This window comes from Peromyscus californicus, unplaced genomic scaffold (assembly GCF_007827085.1).
Source record: "Peromyscus californicus insignis strain IS unplaced genomic scaffold, ASM782708v3 Scaffold_14__1_contigs__length_90479793_seg_2, whole genome shotgun sequence".
In the NCBI taxonomy this organism is placed as follows: Eukaryota; Metazoa; Chordata; class Mammalia; order Rodentia; family Cricetidae; genus Peromyscus; species Peromyscus californicus.
Genome location: NW_026294436.1, coordinates 22,946,628 through 22,964,472, shown reverse-complemented (window position 1 = coordinate 22,964,472; position 17,845 = coordinate 22,946,628). Strand labels below are relative to the sequence as shown.

The following is a 17,845-nucleotide window of genomic DNA, read 5'->3' as shown; positions in this document are numbered from 1 at the left end:
ACCGTGGGGCCCGTTCTTCTCCTGTATTGTTCTGTTTTGGCACCCCGCCCCCATGTTGTGGATAAATTTAGAGCCTCACAGTTGGCTAAGGCTAACCGTGGTGCTCTGCTTTTGAACTACATCTCCAACCCCATCCCCCCCCTTTTTTTTTGAATGGTCAGGCTGTCTCCTGCAGCCTCCCCCTATACTAACCCTGAATCCCTAGGAAGACCCAACTCTTAGCAGGCCTGACCACTAGTCTCACCACAAGGATCCTATCCTGGGTGTGCAGATGGATCCACAACTTGAGAAGAAAAGTCTGAGCGGATTAACATTTCAACCATCAATTTACGATCTCTTCTTGAAGCCAAACTTATCAGGTGAGCGCTTTTCTCCAGGCCCGGGGTCTCTCTCACCTTCCTGCCGCACAGTTCGGAAGTGAGGATAAGTGCCTGGCCCTTGTTGGAGATGCCACTCAAAGGGCACATGTCTGCTTCCTTCTGGCTGTCCCTTCCATAGCTCTAGTCTCTACAGGCCTGTCCTTTTTGCAAGCTTGCCTCTGAGAGGCCTGGAGTTCATCTGAGCACTGACATGGTCTAAGATCTTAGCCACAGCTCACCTAGAGACAACTAAGATGTTCAGGGGAGCCAGAGATGATCTTTCCTTACCACCTACAGGCCAACAGCCTCCTAACAGACACCTGATATTCTGACCAGCAGTGTCCAAATTCCAAGCTTTTTTTTTTTCTTCCCGAAACAGGGTTTCTCTGTGTAGCTTTGGTGCCTGTCCTGGATCTCGCTCTGTAGCCCAGGCTGGCCTTGAACTCACAGAGATTCGCCTGGCTCTACCTCTGGAGTGCTGGGATCAAAGACGCGCGCCACCACCGTCCGGCAAATTCCAAGTTCTTACGCCCCCAGTCTTTTTAAATCTAAGTGTCCTTTATTTCTTTAATGTACAGTGTGCATGAATGCTATGGCAGGCATATGAGTGGAGGTCAAAGGATAGGAAGTAGGTTCGTAGGTTCTCTCCATCATGTGGGTCTAGAAGATCCAATTCGGGCTGTCAGCCTTGGTGATAGCACCTTTACCTGCTGTTATTCTGTTGGGGGGGCAGTGTCTTTTTTCCCCTTCCCTCTTCCCTTTCCCCCTTCTCCTTCTCAAGCTTGTGATTCACCTGCCTCAACCTCCTGATTAGCTGGGATTGCAGGGATGTGTCACAGTGCCCTCTCCAAAAGCCTATTGATATCTGCACTTGGATGCCCGGTAGACATCTCAAAATCAATATGTTCCATGCTCCAATGGAGCCCTGTCTTGACATCCACCTTTAGATTTCCTCAGGTCAACAAATGGCAACTCAGTCCTTCCAGTTCCTCGGGCCAAAAATGTCATCTGTTGCTTGTTTTTAGGTTTTGTTGATGTTGTTGTTGTTGTTGTTTTTCCTGAAGGCAGAGTCTTGCGATGCGGCTCCATGGCACCGTTTAAGTTGATTTTGTAGGTCAAGCTGGCACCACATTTGTACTGGTTCTTCTGCCTCGGCCTCTGGAGTGTTAGAATTCAAGTGTGTGCCACCATACCTATTTATTTTGATTTTGTTGGCTTTTGTATCTCTTTTCACTTTTTAAGACGTGATTTCACTCTGTAGCCCAGGCAGGTTCAGAACTCAATTTATGTAGCCCAGGGTGCCCTCAGATCCAAGGTCCTCCTACCTCTGTCTCCAAGTGCTTGGATCACAGGAGTATGCCACTATGCCTAATTAATTTTTTAAAATGTTTATTTATTTATTATGAATACAGCGTTCTATCTGCACATACCCCTGCAGGCCAGAAGAGGGCACCAGATCTCATTACAGATGGTTGTGAGCCACCATGTGGTTGCTGGGAATTGAACTCAGGACCCCTGGAAGAGCAGCCAGGGCTCTTAACCTCTGAGCCATCTCTCCAGCCCGCCTAATGAATTTAGGTTTACTAGTTGTACTGGGCATCAAACCCAGGGCCTTCAGCATGCTGAGTAAGTGCTCTGAGTCACACTCCTAACTAAACAACTTGGACTTCTTTCTAGCTGTCTCATACATCTGTTTCCAGATGTGACAACTTACCGCTACCACCTCCCTCATTGGATGCTACCATCTATCTCTCTGGGCTATTGTTTCAGTCTCTCAACTGGTCCTACTGAAGTTTTTTGTTTGTTTTTTAAGACAGAATCTTCTTACGCAGTTTAGGCTGGCCTTGGACTCCTGGTCCTCCTGTCTCTACCTTCCAAATGCTAGGATTACTGGTGTGCACTACTGCATTGGGCTGGGTGGGGTGGGGTAATTTACCGCAGACCCTTCTGCCTTTATTAGTTCATTGAACCCCCACAACATGGAGGTACATCTTACCCATTGTGCAGCTGAGGAAACTGAATTGAGAGCTTCGTTTGCTGAAGGCCACAGGGCTAGGGAAGGGCTATCTGGTTTTAAGCCCTGCCTGGGATCTGGTGCTATAGGGTGGTGTGTAAGAACAGCAGAGGCCTGAACTCAGGCCCATTATCTATGCTGCTTTGGGGCCACACGCTGCCACAGCCTTTATTCTTTCGCCTCATCCCTTCTGGACTCTTTCCCCAGCCTCCCTCCTGAACTCTGCCTTCACTCATTGCCCCAGGCCCTTAAGGCTATACACATCTCCCTCTAGTTGACAAGCAAGACTCCCAAGGCTGACTTGAGACTCAATGTCTATTCACAATCAGGAATTTCAAAGGCAGTGTGGAACAGTCCCAGAAATCTGTGAGACACTGAGAGTGACTTAAATTTAGGCATCTCCCTTCCCAGTTACTCTCGAATCGGTGGCCACATCTGATGCAGGAAGTCTCTCCGGTCCACACCCGAATGCTTTCCCTGTTGACTTCTGAAGTTCCCAGGAGAGGCGCCATGCTGTTTATGGTGGTTTTCTGGTCTTCTCGGGGGAGGGGGAGGGGGAGGGGAAGAGTGACTGTCCCTTGCCAGCCCACCCAACAAAATCAGCTAACATCCTTCAATGACACCCCCTTTCAGAATTGTGCCAGTCAGAAAGAGAGGCCTATCAGCTAATTATGGATTTTATGGAGCCAGGCGAGATGGTAAGGAAATCCTTTGGGACTGAGGAGCAGAGTGGGAAAATCTGAAGGTCCATCTTTCCCTAACCCTAGCCCTGAAGCCACCCCAATGTCAGTTCATTAGTGGCTCTTAATCTGGGGAAATCTTGAAGGCCAGGCCACAGGGTGACAGTCCTCTTCCTCTCTAAAGGACCTCCTTGTAGACTCCACCCTACACTCCCAGAAGGCTCCAAAGGCTGGAAGGACCGGTGATGTCTCTCACTGGGATGTAATCCACACTTGGGTCTCATTGAGACTGGGCAGAGTGTGGGGTGCAGGTCTCAGGTTCTGCCCCGAGACTGGTTTTATTTTCTGCCTTAGTCCCAGTTAGACAAGCTGAACTTCCTGAATGCTGTGGAAATTTTAAGCAGTGTTGTGCGTGATCAGGCAAATGGCAACATGAATAACTACTACCCTAAAACCCTTCTGGCCAAGAAAATTCAGGTGAGAAAGAACGTAACTCTTAGTTGGTTACTGCGGGTTAAAGGGGGCAGTCCTAAACCCGAGGCTGGTATCCCTCTCTGAGGTAAATTCTCATTTTTTCTGGTCCTTCTAGACATTCATTGTGGAAGAACCCACAGAGATCTTGGATAGTAATGTGCGTCAGCAAGCCATGCTCTGCATCGTGGCCCTGAGGTTCCTTCCCCACAGACCCTATCCCAGACCCACCCTCGCCCCCGCCCCCCGGGGGGGGGGATTCTGGTCCTGAGAACACTTGGGTTGGGAACACAGGCAAAGTTTGGGAACTTGACTGGAGGCTAAAAGTGGCAAAGTCTATGGTCGCTACTTCATTTACCTGCATCCTGGGACCAAGGGGACCTTTTGGAAATCTACTAGGACATCTAGTGTAGGAAGCTTCCTTTTTCTTAAAAATGTACTTATTTTTTATATTATGTACATGGATGTTTTGCCATGAGTGTCAGGTTCCCTGGAACTGGAGTTACAGACAGTTGTGAGCTGCCAAGTGGGTGCTGGGAATTGAACCCAGGTCCTATGGAAGGGCAGTCAGTGTTCTTAACCACTGAGCCATCTCTCCAGCCCCAAAGAAGCCTCCTTAAATGCCCTGACAAAGAATCACTGTAAAGTGGTAGAATTTTCTGTACCTCAGAGAACAGCAGAGCAGTTTCCCCCAGAGTGTTCTGAAAACATGCCCAACCTCACACAGGACCCCCTAAGTCCCTTGTCCTTCGCTTCTCCTCCAAGCCAGGTGAAGCCACCTTTCCACTTATGCCAGAAACTGGACCTGGTCAGTGTTAGCATCACCAGCATATTCTCTCTGCCACTCATCGTGCCCAGTCTCGACCGGAAGGAGAGCGCTAGTCTTTACCTCCAGGTAACCACCATTATTGCCTCCTGCTGAAGATCTCTATGGGAATGACTTTGTCTTGGGGACCACCTCCTGTTGGCCCAGCTTCTTGGCCTTCCTCCTGCTCTGACCTCTCCCTCAGGAGACCACGGCCCCATGGCCTCTATTCTGTTTGCTATCATTCTGGGCTTCCCAAGGAATGGTCATTGCCCACTTCCCTTCTCTCTGAAGTCCACATGCCACCCTTAGTCTTAGTCTAGCAAAAAACCCCATAGATTATACAGAATTATTGGCAAAGGGACTGCCAAATTTTCCCAATGATATTTGGTTTTAAAATTTGGACTTGGGATATAGCTCAGAGGTAAAGCACTTGCTTAGCACCCAAGAGGTCTTGGGTTCGGTTCCCAGAATTGTAAAAATAAAACACAGAGGTCTCCATAAGCTGATAGAATGACTCTCCAAGGCCCAGAAACCCAACGGGCTGTCTTAGTTGGCAAGAAATGCCTACAGCCTGTAGTTCACTATTGGCTACAATTTGAGATGGGCCTGCTCCCACTTTTAGTAAGGCTGAGAAAGTTCAACACTAAGGAGAACCAGAGTGTAGCTGATGTGTGAGCAGATGCGGGGAACCGCGCTGGCTCTCTGCTCCTTCGTCCCATAGAAGAGGTGGAGGGAGTATTGTCAGGAAGCTAAGCGGGCCATGTGGCAGTTATCCGATTGTACACCCCATGTCTCCTTGATTCTCAGACAAACCAGGCCTTGGATGACATGCTACAAGCTCTTGTGATGGAAGAAAGGAGACCCAACATGATTATACTGCAGAAATTTGTGGAGGTAGGTGGCTGTAGAAACCAGAACCCCACACTCTTTCTTGTAGTCTATGCTGGGGAAGGCAGGACGGACAATGACCACAGTCCAGGTGCACCTCTAGTCCAAAGATTCTCAAGCCCCAGCACGTATAAGCTCCACCGGAGGGTGCAGTCCTGAGTGTCCCCCAAGACACTCTGAGGATGATGTTTGGGGACCACAGTCATCAGGCGGAGGAGCCTTTGCTGTCTAGAACTTGGGCATGCTGGGGCATTAGCAGTGATCATATTTATGGCATGTATGTGCAGGTCACACTTGAATCTTCTTAGTGTACTTCGCCTTGATGGCATTGCTCTGTGACAGGGACGAGAGTTCCGCCTCAGGCTGCTCTTCCCCTTTTTGATGAGAAGTACCTCTAGGAGACTCAAAGCATTACTAAGCACTTTTGTCTTTCTTTAGTTGACTTAAAATATTCTTGGTTTTGACAAATTTTCACTTCCGGGGAGCGAGTTTGAATTCGGAAAATAGCCAGGGGTCCCTGGAAGACAATGTTTACTGACCGGGCTAGGCTATTTCGCCTAAAATTCTATATGATTACAAATAAGGAGATCAGAGTGTCCGAGTATCTCATCAGATGGTCCTGATGAGGGCTGCATCCAGAGGAGGCCCTCATTTGTATTTGGGAGAGTGACGCAGTGCTTTGCAATGCACTGTTGCTGGTGTGTTTGTGGGGAGGCATCTGTGCTTTATAGACCCCTCCTTGTGAGAGCAAAGGCAAACCCCTGCTATTCTTGGGGTTCCTTGGGGGAAGGGGTGCACTGAGCTCTAGTCCCTGTCTTGGTGAAGCCCTCGGCTTTCATTACTAGGCTGCTTGTTCTCCAAAGAAAAATGGTGGCAGGCATAGTGTATATGTCTATAAATTCAGCACTGAAATGCAGAGGCAGGAAGATTGCAATGAGTTGGAGGCCAGCCTGGGCTAAATAGGGAGACTTGGTCTTAACTGAATGTAACACAAGAAAATAAAACAGCACCATGCAAACGTTTTCAACCTTTCATTAAAAAATGGGTTATTTTATTTTTATGATTTTTTTTCAAAATAACTGTCTGCATTTTTCTCTATTTCTCACAATTAAAAATAGATTCTTTTCTCATATAATACACCCTGATTTTGTTTCCCCTCCTCCACCCCTCTCAACTCCTCCCCACCTCCCCTCCCCTCCAGATCCACTCCCTTTCTGTCTCTCATTAGAAAAGAGCAGACTTCTGAGAGACAATAACTAAACATGACAAAATAAAATATAAGAAAGTGGAGTAAAAACTTTCATATCTAAGTTGGACATGGCAGCCCAGCAGGAAGAAAAGAGTAGGGGAAGAGTCAGAGACCTACTACCTCGTCGTCAGGAGTCCCACGAAAGCACTAAGCTAATAGCTATAATACATACATAGGGGGCCTGGTGCAGACCCGTGTAGGCCCTGTGCTTGCTGTTCCAGTCTCTGTGAGCTCATAAGAGCCTCGCTTAGTTGATTCAAACGGCCATGTTCTCCTGGTGTCCTCCATCCCCTCTGACTCTTAGGATTTTTCCACCTCCTCTTCCTTGGGATTCCCCTGAGCTCTGAGAGGAAGGATTTGATGGAGACCTCCAATTTAGACTCTTTCTCTGTATAATGTCTGGCTGTGGGTCTCTGTATCTGTTCCCATCTGCTGCCAGCGGAAGCCTCTCTGATGATGACTGAGTAAGGCACTGGTCTATGAGTATAGCAGAATATCATTAGGAGTCATTTTATTACTATCTTTTTTTTTGACCAGTAATGTTTGGTTTTATCAGGTCTCTGGATTATTTAGTCTCTGGTTCTTGGTTACTCTAGCAGTGTCTATATGGGTTCCTTCTCATGGAATGGGCCTTAGGTCAAATCAGACATAGGTCAGCTACTCCCACAAGTTCTGTGCTACCACTGTCCTAGCATATTTTATAGGCAGGATGGACTGTAGGTCAAAGGTTTTGTGGCTGGGTTAGTGTCCATGATTCTCTTTCATTAGGCTGAAGAGTACCTTCTCGCACCGAAGAGACTAGAATGTCAGGGTGAAGGCTCCATGTAGGCACCAGCTTGCCTTCTTTATGTTCAATTAGTTGTGTAGATGTTGTCCTTGGCAATGGAACCCCACCATCAGTTTGTGGAGAGCAAACCCTTTGTCTTAGCACCAGCCTGGGTTGTTTGGGGGATCTCCATGGGACTCCCTTGGCCAGCAACTCATTGAATGCAACCCAGACCCACCACTGGAAGCCTTGCCTGACTACAAGAGATGGCCAGTTGAAACCATTACTAGGAGCCCTGATAGGACTCGCTGTCTTAGTTAGGGTTTCTATTGCTGTGAAGAGACACGTGACCATGAGAGCTCTTAAAAAGGACAACATTTCATTGGGGCTGGCTTACAGTTTCATTGGTTGAGTCCATTATCATTGTGGTGGGAACATGTCAGCATGCAAGCAGACATGGTACTAGAGAAGGAGCTGAGAGTTCTACATCTTGATCCGTAGGCAATAGAAGGAGAGTGTAAGCCACCAAGCAGGCTTGAACTTCTGAGACCTCAAAGCCCATTCCCCACAGTGGCACACTTCCTCCAACAAGGCCACACCTCCTAATAGTGCCACTCCCTGTGGACCAAGCATTCAAACACACGAGTCTATGGGGGCCATACCTAGTCAAACCACCACTTTCCACTCCCTGGCCCCCATAGACTTGTAGGTATAACATAAAGCACATTCAAAAGTACCCATAGTCTATAACAGTCTTGAACTTGTTTAAAAGTTCAAAATCTCTTTTGAGACTCATGCGATCTCTTAACTATAATCTCTCATAAAATCAAAATGAAAAAGTAGATCACATACTTCCAACATATGATGGCACAGGATATACATTACCATTCCAAAAAATGCAGGGAAAGGAGCACAGTGAAGAAATACTGGACCACAGCAAGACCAAAAACCAGATGGGCAAACTCCAAACTCTGCATCTCCATGTCTAATGTCAGAGTGTTCTTCAGATCTCCAACTCCTTTCAGTTGTGTTGACTGCAACACACTTCCTTCTCTTGAACTGGTTCCACTCCCTGTTAGCAACTCTCCTGGGCAGGTATCCCATGGCTCTGGCATCTCCAACATCTTGGGGTCTCCAAGGAAATCCAGGTTTCGCATTCACAGCTCCACACAATAGCCTCTCTAGGCCTCTATGAAAGGATACCCCTAACATATGCCTGGCCTCAGCAACTTTCCTTAGTCTCAGAGGGAGATTCTACAACCCCTTTCTTCTATCCTTGACTCTAAAGCCAGAACCACCTAGCCTAAGCTGTCAAGTTCTGTTCTTTACTGGGGCTGGAACATGCCCCCCTTATTCAGTTACATTTTCACCAGCTTTCTGGTTATGATGGTTTCCTTTACTGCCTAAGCTTGGCTGTCCTGGAACTTGCTTTGTAGACCAATATGACCTTGGACTCTAAAATCTTCTTGGCTCAGTCTCTTGAGTGCTAGAATTAAAGGTGTATACCACCACACTTGGACCTAAGCTTTTCTTTAATTCCTTTTCACAAATTGGAAGCTTAGCTGGGCGGGGGCTTGCCCTGAGGTCACCACTCCCTTTATTCTATTTAATATCAGCCTTTTCTTTAATCCATTTATCTCCTTGAACACAGGATTTAGCTCCATTCCACTTCCTGGTGCCCCTTCCTTTCCTCAAATGGTACATTTTGTAACTTTCCTTTCTTAGCCTGCTCCTTTATACAGATCATTATAGATCTGTATAAGTGTGACCACTAATAACCACACAACACAGTCTACACTAAGCTGTTTTGAAATCTCCTCTGCAAACCCAATTAATCCAAAATTCTTCAATTTAGCCTTGGTCAGATTCTTTGGACAAAGGCAGAAAGCAGCCTCTTTCTTCACCAAAATATCACAAGAATAGTCTTTAGGTCACATACTAACATTCTTCTCCTCTGTAGCCTCTTGAGCCAGGCCCCCACAGTTCAAATCACCATCAGCACCACTGTCTTCCAAGCTCCTACTACTATAGCCCTTTAAGCCCCACTTAAAGAGGTCAACAAACTGCTTCTCTAATCCAAAGTCCCAAAGTCCACAGTCCTCTGAATAAAACCATGGTCAGATCTATCACAGCAATACCCAACTTCCTGGTACCACCTTCTATCTTTGTCAGGGTTTTATTGCCTCACAGATTACAGTAAGTTTCCACACCACCATCCCCAATGCTCCCAATTCCAGCTGCCTCTCCCTGCACTCTCTCCCTCCATCCCATATCCCTCCCACCTGATTCCTCCTACTCCTGTCCTCACCCACCCCCAGTCCACCCATAAAATCTATTTCTTCTTTCTCAGGGAGATCCATGAGATTGACCCCCACAAGTCCTCCTGTTTATTTAACCTCTTTGGATCTATGGATTGTAGCTTGATTATCATTTACTTAATGGCTAATATCCACTTATAAGTGAATACATACAATATTTGTCTTTCTGGGTCTGGGTTGCCTCACTCAGGATGATTTTTCTATGTCCATCGATTTGCCTTCAAATTTCATAATGTCATAATGTCAACTGAGTAATAATACTCCATTGTGTAAATATACCACATTTTCTTTATCCATTCTTATGCTGAGAGACACTTAGGTTGTTCCCAGTTTTTGGCTATTATAAATAGAGCTGCAATGAACATGGATGAGCAAGTGTCCTTGTGGTAGGATGGAGCATCCTTTGGGTGTATGCCCAAAAGTAGTATAGCTGGGCCTTAGGTGGATCAATTCCCAGTTTTCTGAGGAGCCACCATATTGATTTCTATAGTAGCTATATAAGTTTGCACTCCCACCAGCAGGAGAGGAGTGTTCCCCTTGTTCCACATCCTTGCCAGCATGAGCTGTCATTTATGTTACTGATCTTAGCCTTTCTGATAGGTGTAAGATGGAATCTCAAAGTAGTTTTGATTTTCATTTCCTTGATGGCTAAGGATGTTGAACATTTCTTTAAATGTTTCTCAGCCACTTGAAATTCCTCTACTAGGAATTCTTTGTTTAGATCTATACCCCATTTTTAATTGGATTATTTAGTTTTTTTTGATACATAGTTTTTTGAATTCTTTACATATTTTGGATATCAGTCCTATGTCAGATGTGCAGTTGGTAAAAATCTTTTCCCATTCTGTAGGCTGCTGCTTTGTCTGATGGACCATGCCCTTTGCCTTACTAAAATTTTCAGTCTCATGAGGTCCCATTTATTAATTGTTGATCTTAGTGTCTGCAATATTGATATTCTAGTCAGGAAGTTGCCTCCTGTGCTAATGCGTTCAAGGCTATTGCCACTTTCTCTTCTATCAGGTTCAGAGTATCTGGTTTTATGCTGAGGTCTTTGAGTCACTTGGACTTGAGTTTTGTGCAGGATGATAAATAAGGGCCTGTTCACATTCTTCTACATCAGACATCAAGTTTGACCAGTACCTTTTGTTGAAGATGCCGTCTTTTTTTTTCCAGTGTGTATTTCTGGGTTCTTTATCAAAAATTATATGTCCATAGGTGTATGGATTTGTGTCTGGATTTTATTTGATCAATTTGATTTCATTGATCAACATGTCTCTTCTCATGCCAATACCATGCAGTCTTTATTACTATCGCTCTGTATAGTACAACTTGAAGTTAGGGATGAATACCTCCAGCAGTTCCTTGATTGTTCAGGATTGTTTTAGCCTGGGTTTTTTGTTTTTCCATATGAAGTTGTGAACTGACTTTTCAAAGTCTGTAAAGAATTGTGTTGGAGGGGCTGGAGAGATGGCTCAAAGGTTAAGAGCACTGCTCTTCCAGAGGTCCTGAGTTCAATTTCCAGCAACCACATGGTGGCTCATAACCATCTGTAATGAGATCTGGTGCCCTCTTCTGGCATGCAGGAACACATGCAGACAGGATACTGTATATATAATAAAGAAACAACAACAAAAAAAGAGTTATGCTGGAATTTTAATGGGAATTTCATTGAATCTGTAGGTTGCTTTTGTTAGGATGGCCAGAAAATGGGTTATTTTATATGCAAAGCCGGGTGGTGGTGGTGCACACCTTTAATCCCAGCACTCGGGAGGCAGAGCCAAGCGGATCTCTGTGAGTTCGAGGCCAGCCTGGTCTACAGAGCGAGAAAGGCGCAAAGCTACATAGAGAAACCCTGTCTCGAAAAGCAAAACAAAACAAAATAACAACAACAACAAAAATTTGGATTATATTTGCCACTTCATTAAGAAAAAAATTGTATAAAATTATAGTAACATAATATGTCATAGTTTATTTTAATTTGACTTTGAACAGTAGACTAACACTAAAGATCTTTTGGGGGGAAAGCTACATAAAAACCATATATATATATATATAATAGAGTTCCACTATACAAAGGGATAGTACCTCTACCAGACACCATAGGCAATCAAACAAAAAACCCAGTGCCAGGTGTGAGCTACCTTCCTTCAATACAGGCTACTTTTGTTGCCCGTGGTTACCCAGCAGAAGTTGATGGTAAGACCCTATTGTTAAAAACATTACATACTTGAGTCATTGGACACGAAGAAATAAAGCTGGCACTGCCCTGGATGCTTCCTCCCTATTGGCTAGATTTCGTAGCTCAGGCTTGCCTTACACTCACAACAGTCCTTGTACCTCTATCTCCTTAACGCCAGGGTTATGGATGTGAGCTACCCAGTCCAGCTTAATTATAGATTTTAAGTATACATCTATGATGAGTCTGAGTTTAATTGGATACCAGGTATGGGTGGTTCTCTCTCTCTCTCTCTCTCCTCTGCCCCTCCCCCCATTCTCCCTAATGCTAGGGATTGAACCCAGGTCCTCAGGTAAACGCTATATCACTGAGCCACAGTCCCAGCTCATCTTTTTTGTTTGTTTGTTTGTTTCTTTTCTTTACACCCCCTGATTTTTCCCTTTTATTTATTTTTATTTTTTAATTTAATTAACTTATGTATTTTTGTCTTTTTGAGACAGGGTTTCTCTGTGCAGCCCTGGCTGTTCTAAAATCACTCTGTAGACCAGGCTGGCCTCCAACTCAGAGATCCACCTGCCTCTGCCTCCAGATTACACATAGGAAATGTGTGCTGGGATTACAGGCATGCACCACCACCACCCAGGCCACCTGCCTCCCCCGCTTTAAAACATGAATGTCCATGACAGGGAGAAAGGTTCTGTTCCTCACCTCTGACCCCCAGACCCGCTTTCCAAAAGTGAGTAAGTACCAAGCAGGACAAAGGCTCTTCCCACTGCTGGGACCTTGACCTAAAATAACTATAAACACACCATCTCACGGGACTGCGGGAGGAGGAAGTGAGTTTTCATCCACAGACTCCTTACTGGAAGCACACTATTACCGAGCCCTAGCAACCATTGGCTCTGCATTCACCCTTCAGAGAACACTTCACTCCTGAGGCTGGCCTAGCAGGTGGGGGGTAATGTGTCTTCCATTTCCTCCTGCTCCTCCTTGCCCTGGAAGGTGTGCCTTGATCTCTCTGGAACCATCTCCCGTGCAAAGACACTCAGACAGAACCGAGGGAGTGAGTGAGAACTTGCCTTACCAAGTTCATGAGTCGCAGGGCTCCTCTGGTGACGGCTTTAGCTTCCTCCTCTTGGTGTTTTTTTGGCAGTCAGCCAGACAGGACAAGCCAGAAAAGAGGTGCACTGCCCTGCAGCCGCACTGATGAGTCTCTCTGTCCCATCTACAGATCATCTTACCTTGGTTAATGCTGTCAGACAAAGTGCATGAACAGATCCGAGCCTTGAGCACTATCTCCCGATTGCTGAGGTTTATCTGCAATTTCTCGGAACTGTCGGTGAGTATTGGTGGCTGCTGCAAGGCAGACCCAGCAGGCCTGACTTCTCTGTGCAGGGGCACTGGATGAGCCTGGGTTCTGCAGGGGCAATTAGAGGGCAGGTAGTCAGAGTACATCCCACTTTTCGGCATCAGTATTTGTTTCTGTCCCTGAGGATCAAGAGGCAGCTTGATTTCCTCTTTGGTTCGTCCTGGACCTAATAAACCCCAACAAGCCTGGTTGGGGTCCTTGGCCTAGACAGCTGATGGAGACCCAGTGCCCACTGGGTAACATGTTTTGGGGCTTTAGCTGTTCCTTTCCTTGCTGTTGGCTAGGGATGCTTTCCTTGGCCAGGACAGTGTGGGGTAGGAGAGGGTTCGACACATAGAGGCAATGATAGAGGAATGTGGAAGGAAGGAAAAATTTGGGGTGGGGGGCCTTGTGGGGAGAAGCTCCCTAGGGATGAGTAGAGGTAACCATTTCTGCTTCCTGTCAGCACATGGTATCATTCTCCATAATTGGGAGGCTGATTGGAACCTTCAGCGTCTTCTGCATGAATCCCAGCCAGGAGATCAGCATGGGAGCATTGGAGGCACTGTATTACTTGTTCACCATCCTTGTGCTTCAGAGAAGTAAGTGAACTACTGCCCTTGGGTGGCCACTCACGGTGGGATCCACTGAGTCGGTGGATATACCTGCCTTGCTTCAGACATACTCCCCTCTAGCGGGGGCATCTGAGAACGGACCTGCCATGCCATGATGCAGGGAGACCAGGTGATCTAGAAACTTGACTTGGATAAATGCCAGCCCCATCTCTGATACTATGTCCTTTTCAATGACGTTCTTGTGAGGGGGCAGCTAAGCTTACAGCCACTTATGGGGGTCCACTTGGGTCCTCAGTATTTCCTAGATGTCCCACCCCAACCACATTCGTAGCACTAGGGAAGTAAACATCTTTTCTTGGAGAACAAAATGTGGGGCTTTTGACCAAGCCATTCCGTTTCAAACAATCATGATCACAGAGGTACCAAGGGCATTTGTAAACTCCCCCAAACGCAGTTTCAGAGGTCCTGACTTCTTGTGATTCAGTGGGGTGCACCTCTGCTAAGCACGCAGGAACGTCTGGAGTCCACATCTTATCCTGGTACAGGAACAGGGGCCAGCTTGAGTCCCGAGCCACCTCTTCCCTTCACCTCTCACTTGAATGCCAGGGAGCGCCCTCTCTTCTTTGGCTGTTTAGTCCACTTGTCGCTCTTGCTCTCAGAGGCCTGGAGGAGGGGTGGGAGCCTGGGTTCCTTTTCCCCTGACAAGGCCTAGCCTCTCACTCGCTGTCTTTGGATTGAAGGTATCAGACCGAAGACGGCGACCATCCTGAAGGACTTACAGAAGCATTTCCGTGGAAACTGGGTGGCCAACATGCAGAATCTCACACTGGTAACCCAGATGCCCGCTGCGCATGGGATGCTCGGAGGCGGAGGGAGACTGGGGGAGAGAAGAAGCTGGGTAGTAGATTCTAGAAATAACACTCCCAACACACAGGAGTGTTTACTGTCCAAGTTCTCAGGGGCGGTTGACTGAAGGTGTAAGCTGCACACTTGAGCTGTGTGAAGTTTGAGGTCACCAAGGGGGTTTTAGAAAGAAGTGCTGATGTCTTCAAGCTCAGTCAACCCAGCAAGAGAGCCAGGATTTGTTCCTCCCTCTCCCTCCCTGTCCACATCCCCTGCCACAGCACACCTGACTGCTCTGCCTCCTGAGTACCTAGTTCTTCAACCCGCCCACCCCGCCGCAGCCCCACATCATTGTTCCGAGTCCCCCATCACCTCTTGCCTGGTCAATCCAACATCTTACTAAAGGCTCCATTTCAGCCATCTTTCTGCCATACTTTGTCTATGTGCAGCCAGAAAAACGTTTCTAAAATACAAACCTCGTAACATTCCCCTCCGACAGCATGCAGACTCTGTTGGCTTACTCCACAGTCCGAACCTCCTCAGTTGCTCTGCCAGGACCTTGAGGGTCTGGTTCTTGCCTTACCTGCCTTGCCTTGTCGTTACACACTCTCCTCTTCCTGCTGGCCCCCATCTTCCATGCAGAACACTGCAGTCACCCTGAGGGCCTTACCACCCCCAGTCTTCACACATTCTACCTCATTGCTGGAACTTAGTCCCCATTTTCCTCAGGACCGGACTCCAGGAAGCCTTCTTAGTCTCCCCAGCTAGTTTCCGTGCCTTGTCACAGCCAATCTTAGCATTTTCCTCCACACCATCTCCCCTCCTTCCCAATCCTGGCTGATGGTGAGTACCCAGAGAGCAAAGGTATCAAGTATGTTCTTATTCACAGCTCTCCCTAGATCCCAACAATGGAGCCACACACAGAGTCAGTACCAGTATCGCTTGCCCTCAATGAACTTCTCATTTGCAGATGTGAGGTGTGCCTGACTTCCTACTTGCTTTGGAATGCTGTGAAGTCACTAGGCATAGAACATGTTTCCACCGGGCTCATCTGATTGCGTTTCAAGTTTAGACAGGAAAAGGCCTTTGGTATCATCCTCTGTGTCACATTGTCTAGACTACTGCTCCTTCTTAGGGACATCAGAGTCAGTTGCACTTTGGAGTTCCCTCAAGTCCCAGAGATGCTTCCCAGGCTGCCTCCTAACGGGACCCTGTCTGACGGGTCTCTGTGGACGCCAGGTGCTGGGGGGCAGCCTTCAAGTGGGATGCTGAAATGGACACCTCCACTCTTCTTTCAGTTCTTCAGGAAATACCTGACCCCTGTAGAGAGAGCTGACGTGATCATGGTGGCCATGGAGGCCATGAACAGCGGCGATGTGAATAATGTCATTGCAGCCTCTGAGATGTTAAAGATGATTCTGAAGTACCCTCTTACAGAAGTTGCCAAGGTAGGCATCGGAGGACACACTGCTTCAGTGTCTTTCTGTTCTGTTTGGGGGTCTTGCTCTATTTCCTAATCAACTTGAGCTTAAGGAATCCCAAGTCCCGTAACCCTGAAGAGAAAAACCTAGACGGTGAGTTGTGTTTGCAATAGTACAAAGGGTATTTTTCTGGGAAAGTATGAAGTAGTGATGACCAGGCTCCTATTTCTATTTGAAGGCAAGAATTGGGCAGGGTGGGAGGGTACTATGGGCTCATAGGACCAGGAGAGACCTTGGTCACTCCTCCCACGTCCAGACATCATATATGATTATGTGTATAGCTGCTCCTTCACATAGGTAGAAAAATGCATGGTCAAGGCCAAAGGTGGCACAGGTATAGATGTTAGGGACCAACCCAACGCCGGACAGAAACAGCTCTAGGAAGGGAAGGTTTGCTTTGGTTCACAGTTCCGGAGGGGTGCAGTCTACCATGACAAGGAAGAGATGGCAGAGAATCTCTGTATCCGGCAGCAGGAGTGTGTGGAGAAGGCTGTCCCCATGGCAGTAGACCAGGAAGCAGGGCAGGGTGCTGGAGTCAGGGGCCAGGCTGCTGCCTTCAGAGGCCTGCCCCTACTGACATATTTTCACTGGCTAGGTCGCCTTAAAGGTTCTACAGCCTCCCAAAATTGTGCTCTCAGCTGAGGAGCAAGTGTTCGAAGCATGAACCTGTGAGGGCATTTCCGACTCATACACTAACGACGTCGACGTAGGCAGGTATTCCTTTACTGACTGTGCCGTACACTAATAAAATGAAAATTCTGGAAGCTGAGAACACACGGAGCCCACCGAACAGCCTGACTTAGCAGCACACCATAGTGCCAGCTGTCTCCTCTTGCCATCTGGTGGCTAACAAAACTGTAGCTCACTGGCACCAGTCAGCACCGAATGGTGTCCCACAGATCACTCTCCCCAGGAAGGCAGAACTTGGAAGTACTGTTTTTAAGGAATGTGCATTCTACCCAGCTTTTTCTTTTGGGCCATCAACCACCTCCCAAATCATGACACGGCGGAGACTTCCGATTCGTTATGAAAGCTCGGCCTTAGCTTATGCTTGTCCCACTAGCTCTTACAACTTAAACTTCATCTACATTTCCTTTCATCTGTGTTTTGCCTTGGGACTTCTTTACCTTTCTTTCTGTATGTCCTACTCTGTATCTGCTGCCTGGCGACTGCCTGGCTGGCCCCGGGCATCTCCCCCTCTTTCTCCAGCGTTCTCTCCCCTCTTCTTCCTCAAGCCTTGACTCCTCCTCCTACTTATTCTCTCTGCCCACCAGCCCCGCCCATCCCTCTCCTGCCTAACTATTCTAACTATTGGCCATTCAGCTTTTTACTTTTTTTGTTTGTTTGTTTTTCGAGACAGGGTTTCTCTGTGTTGTTTTGGTGCCTGTCCTGGATCTCACTCTTTAGCCCAGGCTGGCCTTGAACTCACAGAGATCCACGTGGCTCTGCCTCCCAAGCCCCTGGTCCTCTGTTCTTAATATAACTAGGACAGGACAGTCTGGCTTTAGCTGTTCTGGTTATTAAATCATTTTAAAAGACCGGTTTGATCCACCCTCTCTCTTGCTTGACACATCTCCTGTCAGCTTTCCTGGGTCCAAACCCTTTGTGGCTCTCTGGCCTGCAGGGCCATCTGATCACATGCCTCAAAGCATACCACTGGTGGACCTTTAGAGCTGCAGGGGCCTCTGGGGCCAACTACTCAGCCTGGTGTTCAGAGTCTACTGTAGTAGACCTTGGGGCAGCCGGACTCCACTGTAAGCAGCATGGTCTTTGCATAATCAAATGTGAATACTGTACCTTAGAGCTATGCAAGGGCCTAGAGGGTAAAGACACCTGTCACCCCATCGTATAAACCGTCCTTAAAATGTA

The 17,845-nt window shown here is 47.2% G+C and overlaps 1 protein-coding gene across 1 annotated transcript in view; it reads left to right on the top strand.

Moving 5' to 3' along the window:
* The first annotated feature begins 271 nt into the window (after positions 1–271).
* The window catches only part of LOC128109555 (maestro heat-like repeat-containing protein family member 7), a 42,736-nt gene continuing 25,162 nt past the window's right edge, over positions 272–17,845 (top strand). Inside the window, exons 1-10 of the mRNA XM_052736705.1 lie at positions 272–359; positions 3,007–3,071; positions 3,408–3,530; positions 3,643–3,722; positions 4,290–4,419; positions 5,140–5,226; positions 12,961–13,068; positions 13,544–13,679; positions 14,393–14,481; positions 15,794–15,943. Of these exons, the coding sequence (XP_052592665.1) occupies positions 272–359; positions 3,007–3,071; positions 3,408–3,530; positions 3,643–3,722; positions 4,290–4,419; positions 5,140–5,226; positions 12,961–13,068; positions 13,544–13,679; positions 14,393–14,481; positions 15,794–15,943 (1,056 nt within the window). The remainder of the gene's footprint in view (positions 360–3,006; positions 3,072–3,407; positions 3,531–3,642; positions 3,723–4,289; positions 4,420–5,139; positions 5,227–12,960; positions 13,069–13,543; positions 13,680–14,392; positions 14,482–15,793; positions 15,944–17,845) is intronic.